We start from the raw sequence: 24,962 nt of genomic DNA, 5'->3' as shown, positions 1-24,962 counted from the left end.
GAAAGAATGTTGCTAATAAAGGTAATGACATTTAATTCTGTTGTGTAGTATTTTTATTATAGAGTACATCAACATCCTATCAAGTGTTTGTATATGAAATCTGTCTCTTCTAACAACACAGCGTGTCCAAACTCATATTTCTAAGACCTTCAAAGTTAAAAGTGATTGTGCAGTATTTGTTGTGTTTTTGCAGTCAGAATGGCACGACTAGACAGGATCATTCTTCTCAGATTCTTCCTTTGGTGAATTCCTCTCCCTGAAGTAGCGAAAATTAATAAAAATTATTGCAGCCCACGCAATAATACAGAAAAAAGCAAATGCCTGTGTCATAAAATAAAAATTGAATTAGCAACAATCAAAGTGGGTAACATGTGCGTAGAACCAATGCACTTACTGCAGCAGCATCTCCTTCTGAATCATCGTCTACTCCCACATCAGCAGCAAGCACAATGAAAGTCACCAACCAAACAATAGTATTAATGATGGCAATCACAAGTCCCTATGATTCAGAACATTATTTCCCTACTACATTTATTTGACAATACATCCGTTGTTCTAACTGACCAACAGGCCATGGAACAAAAATTCATAACCAAAACATCGAATCAAAGTTGTTAGGAGTAAGTAGAGTACATCAAAGCCAGCACATGATGCTGCCCAAGATCCAGTTGAGCCCCCAGCCACAGCACAGACAATCATAGTAAGAAAGTTAATCACCTAAACAAACAAAAGCAAACAGATCACTGACAACCAGCAAGCAGTCAACCCTCATTAGTATGTACATAGACTATAGTATACACACACACAAGCATCTACATGTGCTACTAAAATCATCTATATACAGTAGCCTATTACCATATCTAGAGTATATTGACAAGACAAACACGTAAAATGGCCTTGCCACTCCCTCCGGATCTGAAGTACTAGGTGCGCTGCACCCTAATTATAATCCTACATGCATGATCATGAGACTCACAAGTGCAACAGTCCTGACGATGCCTTCCAGCGTCTGAAAGTATTCCAGATGCATCTTGATACGATGATCACTCCTGTCCTGAGGATCCACAGCAACAACAACGGCCATCACGATCAAGTGGTGTAATACGTCTAACGTGCGTTAGATTCTTATGACATGGACTTGTCGACGTACCAACGGCGATACGATCTTTTCGTACGGCGTGCGCGTGCGTTGGGCCTTTCGGACAGCGAAATTCTGGCCATTCCAAGCGTCAAACGTGTCGTCTCACCACGAAGTCGATGGAAAACGGCACTCCTAGTGGCAGCCTTGGTCTTATGCGTGGGCGTAGTCATCGAGGTCCAATACGTGTACCATGTAATCGACCTGAAATCGACATTCGCCCGAGTCGGCGTGGACATCTCGGAAATACAATGCGTTGTTGACAATTTTGAGTTCATAGCAGACATGTTCAGACCATACGTCGACTGCTCCGTCTGCAACATTACAGGAATCGATCGAATATCGAACATCAGCCAGAGAGAATTCCTTCGCAAATATGCATATTCCGGCCGTCCTGTTGTCATCACGGACGGAGCTAGAGGCTGGTCGGCACTCGACAAGTTCAGTTTTGAGTTTTTCAAGGAATTGTATGTGCCCGACAGTCCCAACCTAGAGACGACAGACAGGGAGTGCCAGTTCTTTCCGTATCAGACGAAGTTTGAGAGCTTGGGTGAGGTGTTTAACATGTCTGAGGATAGAAGAGATGGTGTTGTGGGAGAGCCGTGGTACATTGGATGGTGAGACATCAGGCAATCATGCAGTCACAGTGACACCTTCATCTCTTTATTTCTGAGTCAACGATGTCACATAATATTGTTCAATCAATTATTTCTGTCCTGTACCTATGTATGCAAGCATGTGCAGACAGATTTCTAGAATATCGGTAACCGCTATAGAAGAAGTAGTTTATACGTTGTGGCAGATTCAGGATTTGCTAGAGGAGGCACGAAACCGAGTTTGTGGGTGTGAGCATGTGCACTTGCAAGTATTTTAGATGCACAGTAATAGGTCCAGATGTTTTATAGTTGTAGGACCTTGTAGGCTCAGATTTGAAGACGTAGTCTTCTTGTGTACCTACATACCAATGATTCTGATAGATCAATTCTCTTAGAAGGAAGCTTACCCAAATGGGGGACATCCCCAGTGCCCTGCCTGTACATCCGCTTATAGCTTATTAATTTTTTACTTTTTGACAAGACAACATTGGCATTATGCCTCAACAAGCTCATTACATATTACATTATATCAGTTGCTGTTGGCTGTGTTGTGTAATGTCGAGAAGTATGCAGTGCCACGTACACTACGACATCATCTGATATAATAGATATTGTCATATTGATGTCAGTGTGATTTATGTAATTTCTAGGAGTAACTGCGATTCCTCAGCTTCTCGTGTCCTTCGGCAGCATTACACGGCACCATATTTCTTGACAAGAACAATGGAATCGAGCAAAACAGATTGGATATTTATGGGCAGCCCTGGCTATGGAGCTCATCTCCATGTATGACACTTAATCACTATTATTCTGCCTTAACACGGTTATTGACAGAGTTTTATATTTTTCAGATTGATGCGATAGATAGGACATCATGGCAAGCACAGATCAAAGGCAGAAAAGAGTGGACTTTGGAGCCACCACCCGAGTGTTACTTCGAATGTCCACCATTGCACAGTACCATACTGGAGACCGGAGATATCTGTGAGTTATTTTCAATAGTACCAATTGTAATAATAGATATAGTTTAACACACCACAATTTGGGGTTGAAGTTGCCACACAGGAGTAACAAACACACACAAACACGCTATACATACAAACAATACCAGCCTAACACAAATTTTGAAGTAAGAAATTTGTTGTGTGCAGTTGTGGTCGAGACGATGAAGTGGTTTCACAAGACTCTGATTGTTAGTAATGAGATGAGTATTACAATCGGCTCCGAATTCGGTTGAACTCAGTATTGATGTGAAGCGAGTTGAGTGACATGATTGAAATAGGTAGTGCGTAGTTTATGGTGATTTAAGTAGTTCGAATGTTTCTGAAAACTATTGTCTTGATAGTCTGTGGCATATCCAGATTATGGTATCACATTACTTTGGTGTCAGTATAGAAACACAAAACAAGTAGGCCTTATGACATCAATCAAGTACATTTGTTCTTTTTATGTATGATATGCATGCTGAGGATAACGGTTACAGGCGAATGTGCAATGGTAGAAATTAAATAGTGAATAAACTTTTTTATTCTTTTCTGTTTACGCATGCGTGCAACTACTCAACAAGAAAACTAGATCATACATACCTTGTCTTAGTAGCTTGTTACACTTGAACAACCATTGCTGTGTTGATAGGGTCTGTGTATAGGGCTGAGTAGACGCACTTTTTGTACAGTTAGCGTTTTACTTTGTACTCACTATTCAACCATCTCGTAAGTTGCTAATGCCAGTCTGCCAGTTATGTTTTCTGGACGGTGTACACTGTAGTTGTAGACTACATGCAGTAGCCTACACAACACGGTGACACGTCAGACATAGAGGTGATTCAGGAGACAAAAGAACTGTACACTTGCATCCTTGTCTAGATGCGTGGCCTTGCGTGTGCATGCTTGTACCACAGACACCCTATGGCGGGAGTCGTCCTGTCTCTAGTATTTTGTAAAAGTGCGTGCGTACGTGCGAACGTGTATGTGCATGTCTATGCCTACAGTACGTGCGTAGAGAAGCCGAAAATCACACAGTTTTCCTTGCTAATTTGTACATGTACATGTATATACATACCGGCAACTTTTTATCACACATACCTTTCTGTATCTGCTGCACTAGAATTCCCGTCCGGAATGGCAAACGGTTGAATTTCATGATACATTGATGGTTAACCTAACGGACGTTGTGACCACTTGTCTTAATTAACACCTAGGGCATGCCACGTGAGTCGGCCCTAATTGCATTTTCAATCGACGTTAAGTGTCAATCCTGCATGTCAATGATAAGTATTTGACATCCAATCACACGTCGCGAAGTAATCAATGCAAATCTCCAACCTTCGAATTCCACGCCCTTGCATTGTGTTGCGTAGCTACCAGTTTGCATCAAGACTGCATGGCGTCAGCACCCACCGTCATCGATCTGGAAAGAAAGCCATCTTTGCTGCAGCGACTATTTCCAAGCTGCGCAAACTTCTCAAGTGCACGACGCCATTGGAGCCATTGGAGGTTAGAACGAGCGAAAGCTGGAGCTTCTAGGTCTCTAGACAAGTGACAATGATTTTGCTGATTAGAGCGAAGGGGCGTTGCGTTGATGAGCCGTGGCCGGCTAGTGTGATCAGAATAAAATCAACACATCCGGCTGTATCGCAGGTATCGACAAACCACCGTCACAATTTTGTAATCGAATTGTTTCTGTTAGCACGAACGCTATTTGCAATCCTATTTGCATTTTTGCACTTTTTAGTTTCGTCAGACCGCGCAACTCGGCTGCCTATCTAGTCGCAATGCGGGCGACAATGGGAAGGTGACTATTGAGGGTATGATGCTAGGAGTTCTAGTCGATACCGCGTGTGCGTTACTCGTTGTGTCCGTAATTCTATTCATAGCTTTACCGATTACCGTCACGAGTATCTCGATACAGACGGTCGGAGTTCCTCACGCGCAGGCCGACAACAAGGCGGTCGATCAGGCGACGTCTTCGTGCCCTACAGCGACAAACACAGTGAAAGTACCGCGCAATGAAGCTGCACGGTCGCGTGATGTTGGCGGTCACGGTGCCTCTTACTTGCAGGAGCATGTCGCTCCTCATCGCTCTTCTCTGGGTTGTAAGCAGTTGCAGAACAGTCCTGTTGCTGCTAACAAGCGTGCGTCTCGTCCGTCCTCCGCCCCTAGCGGCCTAAACAGATCAGAGAGAGAGAGAAACGCTAACTCGTGCTTTTTTATATGCAAACCAGCTGTTTGCCATCCAAGACCTCCGAGCAAGCAGATTTCAGTAGAGTGTACGGATGACTCTTTTCCCTACCCTTCTCCTCTTCCTCTTCCTCCCAGTCAATTGGATATTGCTGAACAATTCGAGGAGAGAATGAGTGAGCTCGCTCGACTGCAGCGAGAAACAGTTTTGTATGAAAAACACCAACGTCACACTAGACAGCTCCATCGTTCTGTATCGAAACAGAGCCTCACAAAGGCGTCGAGCTACCAGACAGGAAACGCGACTCAGAGCAGAGGGAAAAGGTCGGAGAAACGAGGATCTTGTACGAGTCTGGATGCGTTCAGTAATGCTGCCCTGGCGCAGCAACGACAACTCGCGTCGGTATCGTCGCCTCACATCGGCTCTCAATCTCGCAGACATTCTGTGTCATCGCGACCGAGTCAAACAGGCAGCAGAAGCAAATCAAAGAGACATAAACGATCACTCAGACGGCACAGTGTAGCTCCATAATTTTTTTTATTACTTATTAATCAATTCTGTATTGTTTGTAAACAGCGAATCAAGTTTGATTTTCTATACCTCTTTTATAATTCAAATCGTATTGTCCAATGGTATACCATTTCAATAGAAGATGCAGTATGCTCACTTCATCTGCCATCTTCCGCTCTACACATGTCACACAACACTATTACAATGTCAGGCAGAGTGCTTAACAGATCACAGTACCGCCAAGTGAGAGCTACAACAGAGTACTGAACTCACATCACCAATATCACCGGCTTGGGTCGACAGCCAGACAATGTACATACATGCAGACACTACTGACTGAAACGAGTCCAATCGCCAGCCCTGCAGGTCGGCAGACAAGTTAGATGGCAAACCAACGCATAACGATCAGACAATACCATGGCCAACAAACCACTTGTCTACAGAGTTCACCTTTGACCGTCTCTCATCTCCCACAAACCTGAAAAGAAGTTAAAACCGAACAGCAGCTTCTGCTATCAAACCGTTCAGCCCGTGCCCTTCCATTATATTATACCAGGGAATCCCACCCAAACCCGTACACCCATCTATATCACCCATCTAGGGGATTCTACGTTAACTATACCGAGCAAGTATGAGTTAGGGACTTTACCGCGAGATATGCATGGTCTTGCTCATTCTGCCCGCTATGAGCGACATCAGTTCTCGTGCATCAATTCCTGCCCAAAATACCAGTGAACAAACACTCAGTGTCATGATACAACAACACACTTCTATGTACAGTCTGCCCTCTAGTGCAATGTGGGCTTATCTCCAACACCAGTCGACACTCCTCAGTCTTCAACGGGATCTTCTCTCGTGTGCTCCCTAATGAAGTAGTAGTACATACTAAAACAACCGTCTGTTCTACATACGTCTCTTGATCACTCAGTCTATTGGCTCCATGATAAAAGGATGAGAGAGTGCCTCGCTGATCCCGATGCGTTTAGATGGATCAAGTCGAAGACATTTGTCTAAGAGATCCCGTAGTTGATTCATTTTCTTCGTCTGCTTTTCGTTAAGTCGTTGTGTGCCTCGAAGCATCGTCGCCATGTCTTGACTAGACTGAAGAGTTGATAGAACGGTCACCTTTTCCTGCAAAGGAATAATCATAGTTAATAATAAAGATCATAGCAAAACATCTAAGATACACAACGCAACAGCCATAGCGACACAAAGATAAACACGCATGCACAACGATACGCCAAGACTCTAACACCCAAGTTCCGTGTTATGCTCAATGTACCTTTTCTGTCACCTTGTCTACTTGGTAATACATGAAGTTGAATTGTGAATCAAAATGTTTATCCCTGAACATTCCCTTTCGAACCATTCTATTGGGCATCTTGCCCTTCAAATCCATCATCACCTTCAGCATCTCGTTGTTTGACTTGCCGGGAAAAAGTATCTTCCCTGTATACAATTCATACACAGTACAAGCAACTGACCATAGATCAAGTGCATAGCTGTAGTCATGACCAATAACTAAACACACAGAATTACTATTGATATACTATCCGTGTGGTCACAAACAATGGCAAACTTACTGATCTCTGGGGCTCTATAAAAACGACTGACAAGATAAGGAGTAGGTTCACTTTCACTAATTACAAAGGCTGAACCAAAGTCACACATTTTCAAAGACAACTTTGATTCGTTTACCTGATGAGAAACAAAGTGACAAGTTTAGTAAGGATAGTCAAGGAAACAAGCAAGAGGACAGACATGAGCAACACTCATCTCCACCTCCACTTACCAATATATTGTCTGGCTTAATATCTGAGTGTAAAACCTTGCATCTTTTCATCAGTTTCAAAGCCATGAATAGCTGTTGAGTATATGCACGAACTGCCTTGATGTGCAGACCGACGGAGCGACCAAATTTTTTAAGAACCTCCCGCAAATTCATACTAGACATACAACTACACATTACCACACTACCAACAACATTGAACAAACACGGTTGCATACATACAAACATGAGACATACAAACAAGACCCATAGACAAAGACAGACAGGCAAACAGACAGACAAACAGACTGATAAAAAGACAGACAGACAGACAGACAGACAGAGACAGACAAACAGAGAGAGACAGAAAGGAAGTCAGACAGACAGATTGTTTTATTGATTTTAAACTTTAAAGATGCAACACGTAAATCTTCAAAAGTAAACATCCACCTCAGCCAATTACTCTGTTCATCAATTCAGACAGACAGACAGACAGACACACAAACAGACAGACAGACACACAAACAGACAGACAAACACAGACAGACAGACAAACAGACAGACATTTAATAAACAAGTTTACATATTAAAACATAGCGATGCAATCATACCTTAGTGATTCAAAGACAAGGCATAGATGATTTCGATAATAAAAATGTCTAAACAGTCGAACAACATGAAACCTATCGTCAGCATCAGCATCATTCAACTTCTTTAAAATTTCCAGCTCTTGCAAACCAGACTTGTGCCTACAAAGATTCAAGAAGCACGTCGTGTAATCGACCATACCACACTCCAATACAAAACCTACATCATATCGTTTGATCTAATAATCTTGACGGCCACATCTTGGTTCATCCTCTCTGAGTCACGCCCGCGCACCACATTACTGAACACTCCCTGACCTGTGTATCCATAAATGTGATACCGACCGTCCATTTCTTCACCGATACGTACTCCTAAGTAAGACAACAAAATATTAGCAAAAGTATTCGTATACGTGCTGATCGTTGTACTGGATCTCACTGTAATAGCCTTCGGAGTCGTCCCAGTTGTCCATCAAGTGACGGCCGTCTTCTTTCCCAACTGATTGCAAAACTGTCGGACTCTGAAAAAATTACCAGTAAAAAGAGAAAAAACAGACATGCTTTAGGACGACAAAAGTCGCTGACAACCACGACACATAATGTGCACATGTGTGCCCTGCGCGCACGTGCGCGCACACGCACACACACACACACACCAGAAACTAACAGATGCAGCATCTAAACGAGGTAAACTTCAAACTCAATGATACAAATGATTGCTCACATTTCTAGCTTGGATCAACAGCTTCTCCTCGTCCTCCCAAAAAGCCTTGTCCTTCTCAACTGGCAAGTAACCGGTAATGACCTCTTCAGCAGCAACATCACTTTCTGATGAACTAACACCACTCACTAATGGTGTGGCAGACACAGAACCTAAACAACAAAACTAACAAATCAACAACATCAAACATACCACAAGACATATGCTGTTTATACCTGGAAGTAACAAGCCTGGAAGAGCTAGCTTTGAATCACCTGTAGTGTTTGAGTTTCCGTCGTACTTGCTAATAATGGCTTGCCGTTGCTCTCGACGACGACGAATAACTTCTTCTTCATCTTCTTCACTTTCAACTTCGAAATCAGGGATTCTAAAACAACAGCAAGCCTTGATCCAGCCAGACCCTTACATACAACACTGTGTTCACAACACACACACACACACACACACACACACACACACACACACACACACACACACACACACACACACACACACACACACTTGCATATACTTACAGCAATACACAAGTGATTAAAGAAAATCCCAACAGCCAGAGTTGTGAAATTACGACTAATGTTTTACAAATTAGTTAATTAAGCACCGTAAGTAGCCCGTTGAGATATCGTGTCTAACTACATGTTTGCTGTGCACATGTAAACATGTTTGTCAATGTAACTTCAAGTTCCTTTACTTACTCAATTGATGTGTCTTCTTTCTTCTCCATCTTGTCCTTTGGTGATGGGCTCCTATGCCTGTAATATCGTCTTGGTGATCGACTTCTGTAACCTCTTCCATACCTACCTCTATCTCGATCCCTTTCTCTTGCCAACTCCATTCTCCTTCGATAATCTGAGTATCGGCTTCGACCATGATCTCTATCATACCTTGAACGATCACGAGACCTACTACGTCTACGCTGAGGTGATCGACTCACACTACGCCTCTCCTTGTCCCTGCCTCGATGTTTCTCTCTCCTCGACGAGCTGGACTGTGGCACCGCGTTGCTGTGGCTTTTTCGTTTGCTTGCTCTGGATGGAGAAGAACTCTTCTTCCTTTGCTCCTTCGGATGTTCCTCCTCTGTTGCTTTGTTTGCTACAGCAACCTCTGGTTCTGATACAACATCCGGGACAGCTGGTAGTACTGATGGTTTCTTTTCCTCTTCACCTGGTGAAACTGTTCTCAATACGGGCTTCCATTTCGTCATGTCTAGGTTTACTTCTTCACTCTGAACAAGTGGATCGTTTGGAACGATTTCCTTGGGTTCATCTACATCAACATCTGGCACGTTCAGCTCAGCCTTCGCCTCCTCAGCCTTCGCCTCCTCAGCCTTCGCCTCCTCAGCCTTCGCCTCCTCAGCCTTCGCCTCCTCCTCCTTCTCCTCCTTCTCTAATTCTTGCCGCAACTTAGCCATTTTCTCCTCCAGCTCTTCGAGGTTTCCATCTTCATCATCAAGACGTGGACGCTTCGCATCTTCGACTTCTTCTGTCGCGTCATTTTGGTCACATTGTGTGACCAGCGACCGTTTATCGACGTCGACCTTGTGGCGATGGTGTTTGTGTTTGTGTCGTTTAGTGTCCTTCGAAACGTCCGATTGTATCCGTTCACCACCAGAAGACTTGTGCTTATGTTTCTTGTGTTTATGCTTGTGTTTGTGTCGTTTTTTCTCCTCGCCGTTTGTAACCCTCATTGGGGCCTCTAGAGAATCCCTAACGTACATAAACATATATCATGTCTAAAACAGCCCAGCCTTCTTACTAGATCGTTACCTGGCTATGCCATTCGTTTCATAGCGATTTCTCTTCTCCGACATGAGTTTACAACGTGCCAACGACGTCCGTCGACGCGCATGCGGATTGCACGATGACATCATAAGGACTCGTAATATATATGTCAGAGCTATTAACCATTGAAGCCCCGGATAAAGTAGGCAAAATGGTTGATCACGAGGAAGAAGACAAAGTTGTAGTTAGGAATCTCTCCAAGAACGTTCTTGGCTTAAAGGTGTTAACTGCCAATATCCGAATCGGTGTTTGGTTCTAAATAATTTGCTCGTTCACGTTCGTGTCAGTTCATGAAGAGGAAAGCGGCTGCAGATGCACAGAAATCGATGGACGAAAGCAAACAGCGAGAGGTGGACGCAGAACACTGGGTTTTAGATCACGACACGTTTATAGAACGGACGTCAGTGGCACTGCGAGTCACTTGTTCTTTGGCAGTTTTTTTATTTTGATTCTTTTTGCAGAAACATCGTCGAGTGTGATGTGAGCATTCTTATCTGTGAAAATCTCTCTCGTTGTGGTAGACGCTCGTTTCGCAATTTCAACCCTCATATAGAGGTCCGTGTTTCTGTTAGACAACCTAACGTTTTGAATTGTTAAAAATATGGAAGCTCGGCATTGGTCTGACTGGTGTGTGTGTGTGTGTGTGTGTGTGTGTGTGTGTGTGTGTGTGTGTGTGTGTGTGTGTATGTTGTTTATGTGTCTATTACATGGCCTTAATTAAACTACATCTACGAAGCATGTCCAGTGGTCCCAGAGACCATATCTACAACTATTTGGCACAGTTTACTACCTTGACATGTCATAATGGTATTGTACTGTATTCCTTATATTAATTTAGAAACTCTATAAAGAGATGAAGGCTGAACGTGACCAAGAGACATATAATGAAGGTGGTGATGATCAAGACACAAATGACGTAGCTACCAATTCTCTAGCAATAACAGATGAAGAAATGGCTGAGAGATATGGAACATTAGTTCAGAGTATGAACAAAAAGTTTAATAGAAAACGAAAATCTCATCCATTAGATCAACACGACCAAGGAGTATCAACAGTCGACCATAGAAGTAAAGCAAACAAGAGGAAATTTCTAAAACCAGACAGTTAATTACAATTGCGCTTAGAATTAAGTTACATACAACTGTTATTCAGTATATTTGTCTAATAAATGATATAAATGGCTATTTGATGTGCTGTCTTGCTAAGTGATACTGTTGCATTTGTTCGGGAAAGAATTGTTCCAACTCGGCAAAGAGATGTTTCTGAAACGTCTAATACAAGAAGGCACCGACAATACAAGAGTTTGATCATTGCCATAGCAATTGAAGCACAAACCAACCTTGTATGCATCAACTTTCTGTTGCACCTGCATTCCTTTTTCATGTAGTTTTTGTAAACATTGCTGTGTGTACAACTGTGGATTTTTCCCTTGATCTATGTGACTACACAATTTAATATTTCATTAAACCAGAACCCATTTTGAATTCACAATGAAACCACTTCAAACAAGGTAGGTACAGTAACCATAGAGCAGCAAGAAACCACCGGGTTGAACCATCATTTCCAGGATGCTTCCCTATTAATAGTGATGAGGATTTTCAGACTCAGTCTATTCTGCCAGCAGCTTTCCAGAAGTAACATGCACTATCCAGTTTCTGTTAGAATATCTAATAAAGTCATAACCTCAAGTACTAGGCAATTCAGGCATTGTACGCCATGTCTGTTAGTTAGAGAAGTATTGCTCGCCAACACACACAGACACACAACAACAACAACAACAACAACAACAACAACAACTCGATCAACTTACTCGAGAACCTCTAGAGGTACGTTTACATCTTCCACTTGTTTCTTGGACTGTTCTATACTTCTCATTTCTTCTGTCATCTGACATCTAGACAACATTAGAAAATGCGTCACAATTATTGCAATCTACCTAAATGTAGATCTAGACTGTTGCCAACCAACATCTTCGAATTAAGTACGCTCTGACTGTTGGGTTGAAAATCACTGACAATAATTCCTATTTGTCTGACAGTCTCCACGAACTGTTCCAGCTGTTGCTCAAGAGCACTAAACCCAGACATGCCGCAACCTGAGCATGCGCGTGTAGTTGTGTCTAAACCCCGTATGTAAAACCCGTATGTTGAAACCCGTATGTTTTTACATCTAACTCTAAACCAATTTAATTAACTAGTTCGCGTTCATGAGTAACACTTCCAACGAAGCTTTCAGACCGTCTACTGAAACGCCGAGTCCTAGCTAGACAATACGTATTTGTTGAAACCCTAGCTGTCATGGAAGTAAACATGCAAACTTCCTAGTAGTCTAGATTACGTTTAGAGGCCTGGTATAGGTAGTCGTCGTTTTGCGATCGTGATCAAGACAATTGAAATGTACAGTCTAGGTATGCACTCAGTTCCGTTGTAACGACAGTGGTATGGTATTTACTAACATAGAAATTGATATCAGCAAACATTGACGATCAACAGTGTTAGATGCAGCACAGTGTAGTAAAGGATTGATCTTACTGTAGTACAGAACGTGTGAAGAGTTGACTGTAGGTGGCATTCAACTCCTGAAGGTGTTTCTTGGTTGTCACGTACACACACTCCCTAGCTACAATACAAAAGGATGGGGCGATGGAAGTTCAGGAAGCGTTTTCTCCGCAGTTTGGTCACTTGCACAAATCGTTCTTAGACTCATCTGTAGTCGGACACGGAAACGATTGTTTAAGGTAGGTCCTATCATGAAACGTGGTCGTGGGCAGGAGAAATTTGAGATTTGCGTGTACACACGCACACACACACACACACACACACACACACACACACACACACACACACACACACACACACACACACACACACACACACACACACACACACACACACAGCATACAGTGAGGCACGTGCCTTTCTAGATTCTAGTCGCTCAAGTTCTGCGTAACGAAAAGTGACAACTGCGCTCATACCCAAAACTATCTAACTCTAACTAGCTACATGTACTAGTTATTTTTTACTAGTAGTTAGGATTTTAGTACTGTAATATCTATAGAGCTGAATTGCGTACTTTAATTGAGTCATCTAGTAAATCAACTAAAACTCGAGCCTCTAGCTGCTACATATCTAGCTCGCACATTAAATACATCGGCGGCACATTACCATATCTAGACACCTCTATACCCAGTAGCGTAATTACGTAACTAGCATTTTAATTAATTATTAAAGTTTCCTGTTGCGCAAAAACCACCCCAACCCAGGTAAGGTGAGCGGCCTAGCTAGGTAGTTGGGGCGCCGTTCTACTAGCCAAACTTCAAAATTTGTCAATGCTATGAGCAAATCACCCCTAGTTCGATGCGGCATCTCAAGCTGATGCGTGACAATGTGATGTGGAGGAGAAGCATGAGGAGTGGTCACTGTAGTGGAAGAAAGCTGTGCATGCATGGAGAGAGCTCAGAGGGTCAGTCTACTTTTGTCAGGCCATCACAGTACTCTAGCATTGCTCTAGACGAAGTAGCTATACATGCCCAGCTTGACACACTATTTGGTCCTTTGTAGACAGTGCATGCATGGGGTCAAGTGTCTCTGCCTGGTACCTCGTGTGCATGCAGGCTGTCATCTCCCCAGAGGCTGCTCTAGAGCATCTCTCTGTCCCACAATTGCAGCATTGCATGCTATACGAATTGTTTGCACATATCCAGTATCTATTATAGTCGTCAACTTGTGAGTTTGAGCGTTCGATTGGTGCTACGGGCAGGATAAAGTCAGCATTGTGGTCCACGATGGGTCATGAGTTGTCCTCCGACTTAGTGCTCCTTCACGTTCATCGTTCACCCCTGTGGACTACGGGAAAGTCATCCAGCGATTTATCAGGAGTCGGCCACGAAACATATCGTAAGCTAGCTGGTGTTTGTTACATTGCATGTTAGTTTGCTAGCTTACCTCTAGTGTTTGCCTAGTGCTAAAGTCTAGGCTTACAAATAAAAACTGTACACTTGTAAGTATCACTGTAATAGTGTACATGTACCAATTAACTGTCGGTGGCAGTAGACTTATTGTCAGGCTATGCTTTGTCACTATGTTTGTAGCGCGTGTATCTAAACTCTACCTAACTATAAATGTTCAAGTGCATGGTGTTTCCAGACAGTACGAACTCCGACGTTTACAACGACTTACGTGAATCAATTCCGTCACTCGCAATATACTACATGGCATTTGTATACGAGAAGATTAACGCTCAGACTCCGTCGTTACACACAACGACAGCAAATCCATGTCAATATAGAAACAAGACGTCAGTCACACTCGATAAAGCTACATACCAAATCATCCTTATACAATCTATTTCGAGACATCACCTCTAACTGCTGTGTTCGTCGGAAAACGGAGATATAATGACCCTCGCAGAGTCCGTATCGTAATCCGCAATGGGATTGTCAAACGCCACGGTGTCTCCTCCGGATCCATTGGTGTGGTACGCAGCCGAGGGAACGCCCGACGATTGCTTGCTCACATTGTAGTTGTGCTTTTTGCGATAGTATAAGACTGCGGTGGTCACTACGGCGATGGCGATAATCAGTCCGGTTACGAATATGACCCACGCCCACGCGGGAACACGTGATTCTTTCGATCCACTTTGAGCCTGGACGACCGCGTTGGCGTCGACCTCACACGAGTGCCCGATAAATCCCCGAGGACAGTGGCATTGATATACACCGTTGAAACTTAAATGACACGTGCCGCCGTTGTCGCAAGGTTTGTGAAGAGAACAGAAGTCGTATAGAGCAGTGGTACGTATGTCTGACCGTCGACGGCAAGGTCTGCCAGTGTAGCCATCTTTACATACACACGTGTGTTGAAGAAGGATATTGTTGCTCAGATCTCGACACGTTTCGTTCGCACCGCAAGGACTAGAAACGCACGACGACAAGACAACCTCACACCGCTTTCCTGTATAACCATCGGGGCACATGCAACGATTTTGTCGGCAACTACCGCCGTTTTGACAACTTTGGGCCTCATTCGAGGACGAGCAATCATCACCAGCCGAGGGGCTCGATCCACTGACAGCGAGAGTGGTCGATTTTCCGGGTGGCGCAGTGCTGCCCGTCAGGCCTGATTTCGTAGAAGCGGTAGATTGAACGCGGTCCGCGCAACGATTTCCTGTGTATCCACTAGCACAAAGGCACTCGCTTAGGTTGCCCGATAACGTTATCCTTATCGTGCACGTTCCTCCGTTGAGACAAGGCGTCGCATGCGAGCAAACCTGTCGACGGATAGAACAATCCTTTCCGGTGAATCCCGATTTACAGAAGCACGTGTACGGCTCCTCGTCGGCCGCCTCGCAAGAGCCACCGTTCTTGCACGGATTAGGATTGCAATCGTCGATGTCTATGAACTGACAACGGTCACCGGCAAAACCAGACGGACACTCACACGCCATGGTGCTAGACTCCATTCCGTCGGCATTCAATGTGCCGCCATTGGAGCATATGTTTCTGCAAAACAACAACAACAGGTCGTGCATGCGTCACGACATTTCGCTTTGGTGAAAACGCGTGTTGTCTACCGTACTCTGTTCCGATGAAAATGTCGCCGATAGCCCACGTGGCGTAGTTTGGTCTCGACGTCGTGCTTTGCCACCAGCGGAATCGCGTCGCATTTGTTCGTGCAGCAACTGGAACAGTCAACCGCTTGGCGGTCGGTCTCTCTAATGCCTTGTTGTACCTAGACAAATACATCAAAGTATAGAGTAGTCGGTCACAGTGGCTCATCGATCATGCGTATTAGATGACGTCGCCTCTACCGAATTAACTCGACTTTTTGCCACGTCACGCCGCCGTTGTTCGAATAATCCAACAAGATGGAGAGCGTGCTGGTAGATCCCGTCGCGCAAGTAGTCTTCGATCGCGAACCGATTTGGTAAGTGAAAGTGATCGCGTCGGCATTGGTCGTATTAATATCCCGGCTGACGAGTTCTCTGTTACCCGCCTGGTTGAATACCATAGCATATTCGCTACCATTAGACGACGAACTACACGCACTGCTGACGGTTCCTGCAGAAATCGACGTCCACTTTGTACGGTCAAACTTTTTATCTCTAAACGACTCCTGTATAGAATGACGTACACGAAATAGAATTCGAGTGTGAACAAAAACCTAAAACGTGTGTACGGTACGCTTACCGCTAGTTGAGTGGGCAATGGCGCGCTGGATATACTGCAATCTGCTCCACTGAATCCTCTATCGCACGCACACGTGCCACTCGCCGTGCAGCGACCGTGTCCTTTGCACATCTTCGGACACCCGTTACCTATATAGAAATTATCGAGAGCCCAATCCGTCTCGGCCGATCCTATAGATAGAATGAAAAAGCGACTCATTATCGATCAAGTCTCTTATGATACGAGCTCCTTGATGCAGCGACATGCACCTGTAAATCTTGGATACCACCGAAAACGGATAGTCATTTGACCCTTGAGATATCTATCGCCAAAACTTGTCGAATTGAGATAGATAGTGACACGTCGCCAAGAGCTGTACAGACCGGCATGATAACGAGACGACCTAGAGATAGGAGACACGCGCAAGACGATACTTTATCTAATTCTCGTCGGTCTAACTTTGTCGTGTCACCTTGAAGGATAGCATCGAGTAATAAGCGTCGTGAGAGAGCATCCGTAGTGCAATGTCTGAAAGGAAGGATTGATTCTGCTGTATTGCAGAGTGACCCCGCTGTTGTAATTGTACGAATCTCCGCACGTCACCAATAAATCGAACTGAATCCACGTGCGTTGAGAGACGGTGACATAGTTAGTAGTAAGATACCCTCGAGTGGAGGTATACGTATGAGAAAAATGAAGTGCCGGAGAAAGAGATCCACAATAGTTCTCGAGCTGTGATCCATAATGACTCGTCCATATTGTCTCACTGTACAACGAGATAAATAATGGTATTTAGGCACGTATAGCATAGATTACTCTTTTGTAACAAACTTCATTGGTTCGAAATCGTCGACTACCGGAAGAGCGAGTGGCACCTGAGTCCGAATGACGATGTCATCGATGGCCCATATATGTTGCCCGTCTCCTCCGGAGAACGGTTGATACCATCGAAATCGAGTGAAATTTGTTTCGGCTTGCAGCGGTACGACGATCGTTCTAAACGACGACGGAGGTCGAATCTGTTCTAGTAAATGCCACGTCGCTCCACCGTCGATCGAGTATTGGACGAAGACGGCATAGTGACTGCGAGCCGTCATCGGGCATGGATTTCTACTGTGTAAAATGGACGACGAGGCCGTGACGGAAAATTCGAGTGTACTGTTGTGAGGCACGGAGACATCGGCTGTCTCGAGAATTCGAGTATTTCCGGTGCTAAACAATCGGACATCAGCGTCTTATGACGTCGTTTACGTGCACGCTTTTCGTTACCTAAAGACCATCGCTTTTCCGGATGAGACTAGACCGCATCTCGTGCCGATGGCTCCTCCGACAATAAACGACCATTTGCTCGCATTCGGCGTTGCGTCGAAAAGCTCTGTAAACGTGGCAGGAGAGACCGGACTAGTGATTGCAATATCGCATGCCTCTCCTTCGTAGCCAGCGTCACATTTGCACACTCCTGGTGAATACAAATATACGTGTACATGTAAAAAAGAAATAATTTATCGATACGACGATGCGTCAACGGATTATATTTCACCTTACCGCACGTACAAAAGCCCCACTTTCTGTCTCGGTCGTAGTCCGATGTTGTCGAGCACCACAACTCGTTGTCGAGTTCTTCTCTACCGATTCGAGTGCACGATTTGTACGAGCGACCGTCGAATCTAAACGGAAAGGCACACGGTCTTCCCGTGTTGCTCCCACCGCATGTATTAGCAGCTTTCTCTCCTCTCGGTTTCACACAGCGTCCGTGACCGCTGCAGAAATTGGGGCATTGGACACCTGCCAAACGCTCACTTGATCGTCATTCCGTTCATCTTGTCGGAATGTACCATGCATGTTATCTTACCAATATAGACGTTGTCGATGGCCCAGTCTGTTGTCTTGAGTACATTCGACTGCATCCATCTGAACTGAGCGAAGCGACCCAGTATGCCGTAAGGTAATATTAACGTCAACCTTCTCCACTGTTGAAACAATACAGACGAGTAGCTGCTGCTCGGCTGTCAAACAAGCATTCGTTCGAAGGGGCAAGTTTTACATTCGCGGTTAATTTCGATGCATACCTGACTCTGCAAGCAATCCGGATCAGTCGGCCTACACGTACGATGGACAGGCAGCCATTTTCCTCCATAGTTTGTCGAGTACTGTAGATGAACGTCGTAGTCGGTCGAGTTCGTCGCATACGGGCTACCGCATCCCATGCACAGGTCGAACTCAACGACGTGAGTCCGTATGTACGTGCTCGTGATCCGTATGTGATCGATCGCCCATTCGTCATAGTTTTTGCCGTCGTTCTTAATCTGTCGCCAGCGAATCGACGTCTGCTGTTTCTTGACAGTGTCGGGGAGAGGAATAACGACACTAGTCGGATTTCGATACGCTAGAAAGGCAAGAACAAACATAACTAGAGATTAATTTCATTTTAAAACTGCACCGACCGTCATAGTTTAGACGATGCAGCTCAGAAAAACTTATATCGCCATTGAGTCGATATTCGACGACGATGTCTTCACCAGTTTCTGTGTTCTCACAGCCGGTCAGTCCACCAATCAGAATTCGAAAAGACAAGTGTCTGCAACGTTTAAAGGGTGCATGTAATACAAAACCATACACACACACACACACACACACACACACACACACACACACACACACACACACACACACACACACACAGCAAGTTGCTTTACTTGGCTTGTTCTAAGTCAAGAGGTTTTGTAGTGAGAGAGCGTAGACCTTTTTCGGAAAAGAAGGCCGCCTGAGAACTGTATCCAGGCACGTCAATACCGCCACAGTCCGGAGTATCGATTTCTCCTCCGGTTATATTCAACCAGTCTGTTCCTCTACAATGCAAAGACGCAAATAAACCGTCGGTCATTCATTGAGCTCTTTAACTTATCACACAATACAAAACAAAAACAGTCAGAACTCGAACACTTAACGTACGGAAAAGCAGAAGGAGAATCAAAGTCTTCGGTCAATATGAGCGCCCTCTCGACCGGTTTTTCAACTTCAGGCGCCACAACCGTAGCCGAAGTAGTCACTATGATGTCATCCAGCATCCACACATCAAAGTTTTGCCCGCTGCTCCGTTTTTGCCGCCACCGGAGTCTCGTACCCGACGTCTTAGCAGCCTGGGGAATGGTAATAGTAACGGTATCAGCAGTTCGATATGCTAGAAACGATTGTTAAATTAATATAAATTAAATCTAATAAATATGAACATGTACTAACTAGTTGTACTAAGCTGTTTGATTTCCGTAAAAATGCCAGTTCCTTGCGGTGCATATTCGAGCACGACTACGTCTAGAGATTCTGCGTTATCGCATCCGTTTCCGCCGCCAATGCGTACACGAAACGACACGGTTCTGACAAAAAGAACAATCAAGACGATTCCGCTACATCACATGACTCGCACTCACTTCGCAAGAGCGAGATCGAGAGGAATCGTCTGAAGATACCGACTTCCCCTGTCACTAAAGAACGCCGCAGTATCACTTCCCGCCGGCAAGCTGATGCTTCCACACGGAGGAACGGTCACCTCACCGCCGTAGATTTGCTGCCAATAACGATTTCTAGACGATACTTTCACCTCGACAAAGTGCACGTTTGTTTACACATTAGATAGAGTCACTCACGGCGTCGTAAACGGTGCGTCAAAGCTCTCGCGTAGAATGTATTCGATCACATCGACGGTATTGCCTGCCACTGCGTCGGTGATTTCAATTTTATCGATTGCCCATTCGTCGTAGTTGTTGCCACTGTTGTCGAGCTGACGCCAACGCAGGACGGTGTCCGACGCCCGGGCAGGCGAGGGAAGACTGACGCTGACCGTCTGCGCTTTGAGAAACCCTGGAATGACAACACAAGTTGCAACAAAGCATCGTTTTGTTACGTCAAATGCATGGACGGGGCAATTAGTGGACTGCCTGGTTCATTAGTGTCAGCCACGAATGGTCTGGGTTGATAGGATTAGGGTTTAAAGGTTGGAGTTGGGGTTATAGGATTAGGGTTAGGGTAGGGTTTAATTAACCGTTAGGGTTTTGGGTTGGGGTTTGGGTTAGGTTCAATTTTAGACAATCCGCTCAGGTTTTGGCCTCGGTCCAAAATTTTCGTGACAGTTTTATGTGAGTGAACGCTTGCAGTTAGTTATACTCGTATACGTACCGTTGTACGTCATAAGCTGTAGTTCAACGAAACGAGTGTTGTCGCCTGTTTTATACTCAAGAACGACGTCGTCTCCGGTGTCTGCAGCTTCACAGCCACCGTCTCCTCCTATCTGTATTCGAAATACGACAGACCTAAACACAGATCACTCACGACAGAGTCTGTTTTGTGTGCATCATATATCTAAATATGGCCGTTTGCGTACTGTGCAGTCGTCAGATCGAGAGCCTGTGTCATCAAATATCGAGCACCGGACTTGCCAAAGAACGCCGCCTTGTCGCTTCTGGAATTTGGAACATCCATGGTGCCGCAATCCGGTGTCATAATATCTCCGCCAGCGATTGCTGCCCATTTGGGTCCCCTGCGCAAGCGCACCACACTTTTTCAACGCCTCGTACCAAAACGAAATAGATCACTCACGGTATTGGCGGATAAATAGAGAAATCGTCTTGGAATATCTCTTGAGAATCGTTCGTAGACACGATGATCCGATCGATACCCCACTCGTCGTACGCATTTCCGCTGTTGTCCAGTTGTCTCCATCTCAATACTGTCGACTCCGTCCGGGCCTCGAAAGGCAACTCCACGGTGACTTCTCTAGCCGTAGTGTAGTCTATAAACAAGATCGAATGCTCTAGTCGTGTTGACGTCATATGCAATGTGATGGGCATTACATACCTCCGTAGTTATAAATGTCGAGTATCCCAAATGAAACATTACTGACGGTTTTATACTCGACCACGACGTCATCTCCCTTGTCGGCGGCCTCACATCCGTTTTCTCCGCCGATTTTAATTCGAAAAGACAAACTTCTACGAGCAATACACACAAATGCAAAATTTGTGTCACACCAGTAGTTACCCTACAAGCCCAATAAAATCCACGTGTTCACTTCATTCGAAGAGAACAAGCCAACCGTTCGATCTAGATCCGTAAATTCGCCATTCTCGTGCAATGGGACGGCTCGTTTGGGCTTGTAAAGCAGACTGATCGTCACTCTTCTTACTGTGCGTTGGTCAGGTTGAGTGCTTGCGTCTGAATGAATCGATCTCGAGAACGATAAAAGAAGGCCGCCTTTGAGTCATTGGATCCGCTGCCTGAAATACTCCCACAGTCGGGATTCCTGAACGCAACTCCAGCCGCAGCCGACCAGAGATCGTTACTATCGCAAACAACGACAAAACACTCGAAACTTACTCGACCGACTAAACAGTGACAATCTTACGGTATCGACATGTGCGACTCGAAGTTCTCGGAATAGAGCGTGTTCACTTTCGTCTTCTTTCTTTCCGTAGTCAAGAAACGAATGTGATCGATAGCCCATTCGTCTTTTCCCAATCCGCTGTTAGACCGCTGACGCCAACGAACAATCGTCTCCTCGGTCCTGGCAGCAGCAGGCACACTTACTTCGACCGTCTTTGCGATTCGGTATGCTAAAGGACGAGACAGATTAGTAAAACGTTTTGAGAAAAAAGACAGTCGTCGCCAGCTCACCGCTGTATTGTAACACGTCTAACTGGGTATACCGTCCCGAAGAGAGCACTCTGTACTCGACGACGACATCATCTCCTAAGTCCAAGTCTTCACATCCGTCGCCTCCACCGAGTCTCGCTCGAAACGTGAGTTTGCTAGCACAAACAAACACATCACTCATTTAACCAAATCATTGCGACGCGAACGACCGTGATCGTTATTACTCCGTTTTCCTCAAGTCTAGCGGTCTTGTTGTCATGATTCGTTGACCACGTTGATTGAAAAACGCCGCCTCTGGACTATAACCTGCAACATCAATACTACCACAGTCTGGAACGACAATCTTTCCTCCTAGCAGTGTAGACCACATTCCATCTCTACGACAAACATTTTATCAATCGATCACGACGTTAAGAGTGTGGCACACACAAAACGCCTTACAGTAACGTGACGTTTGAAAAGTCAGATCTGTGGACGATCTTTTCTCCGTAAGAGCAATTAGAGACGAGCTGCTCTTTTCCTGCATGATCGGCGATGCGAATCGTATCGATCGCCCATTCTGCGGTGCCTTTGCCGCTGTTCTTCGCTTGATACCATCGGAGAGCTGTTGCTGACGTGCGTGCCGCATCCGGGAGGTTGATAAGGATGCATTGAGGTGTCGAGTGATCTGTAAAGCATGCAGAGATGCAAATACGAACAGCAAAGTATAACAAAGATACACAACAAGAACGTCGATGTAACGCAAGGTAAATTGTTAATTCATTGATATGAAATGATGACACGCACACACACACACACGCACGCACGCACGCACGCACGCATACACAATCCACATAATAATAACAACAAATGCAGAGTAGAACGAAAAAGTACGCTTACCGTAGTAGGTGAGTATGCGCAAATCAGTAAACGATGAAGCTCCATCTGGTGAGTATTGTACAACCACATCTTGGCCGGTCGAGGCTACTCCACATCCGTCACCGCCAATGCGTACATAGAAAGACATCACCCTAACAAAAAGGAACAGTTTGTCCTAATAATGTTAATACCAACCGAACGTTAATCATTCAATACAATGCAGAAGTCAGATCCAAACGTTGAGTCTCAATAGATCGGACACCAGAGTCATTGAAGAAGACCGTAGCCGAGGACGTGTCCGACATATCGACAGCTCCACAGTCCGGCTGAGTGACGGCACCTCCAGTAAACGTCTTCCACTGACTGTTACTGAAAAACAAGCAAGATGAACAACAATAGTCGACGCAAAGCATGACATTTAATAATTTTTTACGGTATGTTTGTGTTCAACTTGAAATCTTCCATGAAGATCAAGCCTTGATGCGAATTGCTCTTTGAGACGTCTGGTATAAGACCGGGCAAGAAAACGGGCCTCGTCCTCACACTCCGCTCGGTCTCATTGCTCAAACCGATATTAAATGCCAACGCCATTCCATCAGACGAACAATAATTCTACAAACGACAAGACGAGCACCTTCAGTCACTAAGCACGACACATGCACGCAAAAAGTCTGTGCACTACATCGACTCTTGCCGTAGATGTATCAATCCAAGTGCATCTTTGCATTGGATCAAATTCGTCTTCGATCTGTTCGGCGTAGTAGTCCAGGTCTCCTCTGAACACTGCGAAGTTGTCGACCGCCCACATATTCTTTCTCACACCGCCAGACGTTGACGTTTGTTTCACACTCAAAAGCACACGATTGCCACGCATCGCTCCCGTAAACCTTACCACAACGTGAAGAGGACGCTTTGTCGTGATGCTAACGGAAGACAACGAGACACCAATTAAGTTAAGATGCAGCGACATGTCGCTAACGTTCTGCACTACGAAGCAGCGAACTTACGTGAACGCGGTCGCCTGAACGAAGTCGTTTCCATCCAAAGCGTAGAGAACCTGTCCCGATATTTGGTCAGAGCCACGACAAAGAGCTGCGCAAACAAAAACACGAAATGCTCACGTACAGACGACATACTAGTCTACGCGAGACAGACGCACATGCATCGAAAGTAAGCACTCTGGCTAGTGTTGTATTGAGTGGCTTTGTTACCTATAAACACCACACAGAGTGAGAAGACACCTCACAATGCGACGAGCGACACCACGTACCACTTGTCTCACATTGCCTCCCTCCGCTCCAAATATTACCGCCCGACCGTTGCTCGTCTTTCGACAACTCTTTCCGATGGCAACACCCGACGAGTTGACCCTACGAGACAAACACATTTTCACGATTTCTACAAAAAGAGAGCCAATGCGCGCCATTGAAACTGCGGACACTAGCTCACCAGTGAGTTGTTCGAATAGTGCTCGATGTATCGAATGTATCGCTGAATAGAATCCCAGATGGTTCGCAAGACGACAGAAGATCTACAGTTGGTAGAGAAAAGGCGTTAAGACACGAAAAGCTCGTGATAGCACAATTAGTTTGACTGCAAGATGATGGCACATCTAGCTAGAGAGTTCATTCTAGCAAATGCGTCGAGCTCCATGACGACACCTAACCACGGTCGCATATCAAGCGTTCACGCTCGACTTACCTTGTAATCTTTGTCTTGACGGAGCGGGAATGGCAGTCGTGCGACTCTTGAAGCCCACGACGAGAAGAGCAGCGAGAAGAAGCTGCATGTCGAGAGTTTAAGGCTGGTGTAGTGCTGGTACGACCTGGTACGTGTACGTCTGATATCTACGATGTGAGCCTTCAGATTTCCCGTCTGGTAAACGTGTCGACTGCGTGTCGCGCCAGGCTCGTATGACAAGTTTCAAGAGTACACAACAAACGCTCATTACGTAACGACGCCACAGAGGTATCGACAGACATGTGAATATGGCGTGGCCACGTATTTGGCC

At 45.1% G+C, this 24,962-nt stretch overlaps 7 protein-coding genes across 12 annotated transcripts; 3 read left to right on the top strand and 4 right to left on the bottom strand.

Annotated features, from left to right (window-relative positions):
* Positions 1-30: 30 nt before the first annotated feature.
* LOC134179063 (uncharacterized) lies at positions 31-1,084 on the bottom strand. The gene is made up of 4 exons (XM_062645966.1): positions 977-1,084; positions 565-717; positions 395-499; positions 31-321 (listed from the first exon to the last, which is right to left on the bottom strand). Exons 1-4 carry the CDS (start codon positions 1,082-1,084, stop codon positions 208-210), a joined length of 480 nt encoding a protein of 159 aa, XP_062501950.1. The 3' UTR covers positions 31-207.
* Positions 1,085-1,129: 45 nt separating this feature from the next.
* Positions 1,130-3,270, top strand: LOC134178298 (bifunctional arginine demethylase and lysyl-hydroxylase PSR-like). Of its 2 annotated transcripts, XM_062645156.1 has the most exons (5): positions 1,130-1,755; positions 2,385-2,520; positions 2,586-2,718; positions 2,886-3,016; positions 3,080-3,270. In XM_062645156.1, exons 1-4 carry the CDS (start codon positions 1,133-1,135, stop codon positions 2,969-2,971), a joined length of 978 nt encoding a protein of 325 aa, XP_062501140.1. In that variant the 5' UTR covers positions 1,130-1,132; the 3' UTR covers positions 2,972-3,016; positions 3,080-3,270. The 2 variants fall into 2 exon arrangements, with proteins under 2 accessions (XP_062501140.1, XP_062501139.1); XM_062645155.1 differs by having other exon boundaries at positions 2,886-3,269.
* An 832-nt stretch (positions 3,271-4,102) lies between these two features.
* LOC134177862 (uncharacterized) lies at positions 4,103-5,445 on the top strand. The gene is made up of 4 exons (XM_062644639.1): positions 4,103-4,229; positions 4,295-4,373; positions 4,468-4,540; positions 4,610-5,445. The coding sequence occupies exons 1-4, from the start codon at positions 4,117-4,119 to the stop codon at positions 5,443-5,445; spliced, it is 1,101 nt and encodes a 366-aa protein (XP_062500623.1). The 5' UTR covers positions 4,103-4,116.
* LOC134177861 (uncharacterized) lies at positions 5,435-10,356 on the bottom strand. 5 transcript variants are annotated; one of them, XR_009969563.1, is made up of 15 exons: positions 10,267-10,356; positions 9,196-10,206; positions 8,716-8,867; positions 8,504-8,652; positions 8,219-8,300; positions 8,004-8,151; positions 7,804-7,941; positions 7,217-7,370; positions 7,008-7,122; positions 6,707-6,945; positions 6,349-6,555; positions 6,193-6,288; positions 5,841-6,140; positions 5,662-5,784; positions 5,435-5,601 (listed from the first exon to the last, which is right to left on the bottom strand). XR_009969563.1 is itself a non-coding variant. In XM_062644638.1 (12 exons), the coding sequence occupies exons 1-11, from the start codon at positions 10,308-10,310 to the stop codon at positions 6,349-6,351; spliced, it is 2,439 nt and encodes an 812-aa protein (XP_062500622.1). In that variant the 5' UTR covers positions 10,311-10,356; the 3' UTR covers positions 6,120-6,288. The 5 variants fall into 5 exon arrangements, 2 of the variants coding, with proteins under 2 accessions (XP_062500622.1, XP_062500620.1); XR_009969564.1 differs by having other exon boundaries at positions 6,210-6,288; XR_009969562.1 differs by having other exon boundaries at positions 6,193-6,555.
* A 60-nt stretch (positions 10,357-10,416) lies between these two features.
* On the top strand, positions 10,417-11,389 carry LOC134178403 (M-phase phosphoprotein 6-like). Its single transcript, XM_062645281.1, has 4 exons — positions 10,417-10,501; positions 10,569-10,681; positions 10,743-10,836; positions 11,120-11,389. The coding sequence occupies exons 1-4, from the start codon at positions 10,433-10,435 to the stop codon at positions 11,387-11,389; spliced, it is 546 nt and encodes a 181-aa protein (XP_062501265.1). The 5' UTR covers positions 10,417-10,432.
* On the bottom strand, positions 11,373-12,381 carry LOC134178404 (mediator of RNA polymerase II transcription subunit 10-like). Its single transcript, XM_062645282.1, has 4 exons — positions 12,250-12,381; positions 12,092-12,175; positions 11,621-11,723; positions 11,373-11,552 (listed from the first exon to the last, which is right to left on the bottom strand). Exons 1-4 carry the CDS (start codon positions 12,366-12,368, stop codon positions 11,463-11,465), a joined length of 396 nt encoding a protein of 131 aa, XP_062501266.1. The 5' UTR covers positions 12,369-12,381; the 3' UTR covers positions 11,373-11,462.
* A 2,063-nt stretch (positions 12,382-14,444) lies between these two features.
* On the bottom strand, positions 14,445-24,784 carry LOC134178221 (reelin-like). Its single transcript, XM_062645052.1, has 35 exons — positions 24,653-24,784; positions 24,401-24,482; positions 24,222-24,321; positions 24,111-24,162; positions 23,959-24,043; positions 23,634-23,874; positions 23,385-23,563; positions 23,168-23,320; positions 22,973-23,103; positions 22,535-22,760; positions 22,318-22,470; positions 22,115-22,248; positions 21,846-22,053; positions 21,627-21,782; positions 21,299-21,432; positions 21,041-21,233; positions 20,826-20,981; positions 20,621-20,754; positions 20,092-20,305; positions 19,876-20,028; positions 19,688-19,821; positions 19,400-19,628; positions 19,144-19,296; positions 18,892-19,025; positions 18,517-18,833; positions 18,300-18,453; positions 17,993-18,232; positions 17,717-17,906; positions 17,279-17,659; positions 16,920-17,213; positions 16,717-16,850; positions 16,469-16,638; positions 16,090-16,394; positions 15,858-16,010; positions 14,445-15,781 (listed from the first exon to the last, which is right to left on the bottom strand). The coding sequence occupies exons 1-35, from the start codon at positions 24,738-24,740 to the stop codon at positions 14,644-14,646; spliced, it is 7,098 nt and encodes a 2,365-aa protein (XP_062501036.1). The 5' UTR covers positions 24,741-24,784; the 3' UTR covers positions 14,445-14,643.
* Positions 24,785-24,962: the final 178 nt, after the last annotated feature.

The sequence above is a fragment of the Corticium candelabrum genome, chromosome 4 (genome assembly GCF_963422355.1).
Source record: "Corticium candelabrum chromosome 4, ooCorCand1.1, whole genome shotgun sequence".
Taxonomy (NCBI): Eukaryota; Metazoa; Porifera; class Homoscleromorpha; order Homosclerophorida; family Plakinidae; genus Corticium; species Corticium candelabrum.
The sequence above is the reverse complement of the archived record's forward strand: the minus strand, read 5'-3'. Positions and strand labels throughout refer to the sequence as shown.

Coding starts and splice junctions, on each gene's coding strand:
- LOC134179063 (XM_062645966.1), bottom strand. CDS start 1,084: ATGGCCGTTGTTGTTGCTGTGGATCCTCAGGACAGGAGTGATCATCGT. Junction 500..564: donor TTTTGTTCCATGGCCTGTTG/GTCAGTTAGAAC, acceptor TCTGAATCATAG/GGACTTGTGATTGCCATCAT. Junction 322..394: donor CAGAAGGAGATGCTGCTGCA/GTAAGTGCATTG, acceptor TTTATGACACAG/GCATTTGCTTTTTTCTGTAT.
- LOC134178221 (XM_062645052.1), bottom strand. CDS start 24,740: ATGCAGCTTCTTCTCGCTGCTCTTCTCGTCGTGGGCTTCAAGAGTCGC. Junction 23,321..23,384: donor AAGTTGAACACAAACATACC/GTAAAAAATTAT, acceptor CTTGTTTTTCAG/TAACAGTCAGTGGAAGACGT. Junction 17,214..17,278: donor GACGATTTCGAACCAATGAA/GTTTGTTACAAA, acceptor CTCGTTGTACAG/TGAGACAATATGGACGAGTC.
- LOC134177862 (XM_062644639.1), top strand. CDS start 4,117: ATGGCGTCAGCACCCACCGTCATCGATCTGGAAAGAAAGCCATCTTTG. Junction 4,230..4,294: donor CGCCATTGGAGCCATTGGAG/GTTAGAACGAGC, acceptor TTTGCTGATTAG/AGCGAAGGGGCGTTGCGTTG. Junction 4,541..4,609: donor TGGGAAGGTGACTATTGAGG/GTATGATGCTAG, acceptor TTCTATTCATAG/CTTTACCGATTACCGTCACG.
- LOC134178404 (XM_062645282.1), bottom strand. CDS start 12,368: ATGTCTGGGTTTAGTGCTCTTGAGCAACAGCTGGAACAGTTCGTGGAG. Junction 12,176..12,249: donor AGCGTACTTAATTCGAAGAT/GTTGGTTGGCAA, acceptor AATGTTGTCTAG/ATGTCAGATGACAGAAGAAA. Junction 11,553..11,620: donor AGAAAGTTGATGCATACAAG/GTTGGTTTGTGC, acceptor TTCTTGTATTAG/ACGTTTCAGAAACATCTCTT.
- LOC134177861 (XM_062644636.1), bottom strand. CDS start 10,310: ATGTCGGAGAAGAGAAATCGCTATGAAACGAATGGCATAGCCAG. Junction 7,371..7,803: donor CTTGTCTTTGAATCACTAAG/GTATGATTGCAT, acceptor TTGTATGTCTAG/TATGAATTTGCGGGAGGTTC. Junction 7,123..7,216: donor TTAAGCCAGACAATATATTG/GTAAGTGGAGGT, acceptor GTTTCTCATCAG/GTAAACGAATCAAAGTTGTC.
- LOC134178403 (XM_062645281.1), top strand. CDS start 10,433: ATGGTTGATCACGAGGAAGAAGACAAAGTTGTAGTTAGGAATCTCTCC. Junction 10,502..10,568: donor AGAACGTTCTTGGCTTAAAG/GTGTTAACTGCC, acceptor CGTTCGTGTCAG/TTCATGAAGAGGAAAGCGGC. Junction 10,837..11,119: donor ATTTCAACCCTCATATAGAG/GTCCGTGTTTCT, acceptor ATATTAATTTAG/AAACTCTATAAAGAGATGAA.
- LOC134178298 (XM_062645156.1), top strand. CDS start 1,133: ATGGACTTGTCGACGTACCAACGGCGATACGATCTTTTCGTACGGCGT. Junction 1,756..2,384: donor GAGCCGTGGTACATTGGATG/GTGAGACATCAG, acceptor TGTAATTTCTAG/GAGTAACTGCGATTCCTCAG. Junction 2,719..2,885: donor ACTGGAGACCGGAGATATCT/GTGAGTTATTTT, acceptor TGTTGTGTGCAG/TTGTGGTCGAGACGATGAAG.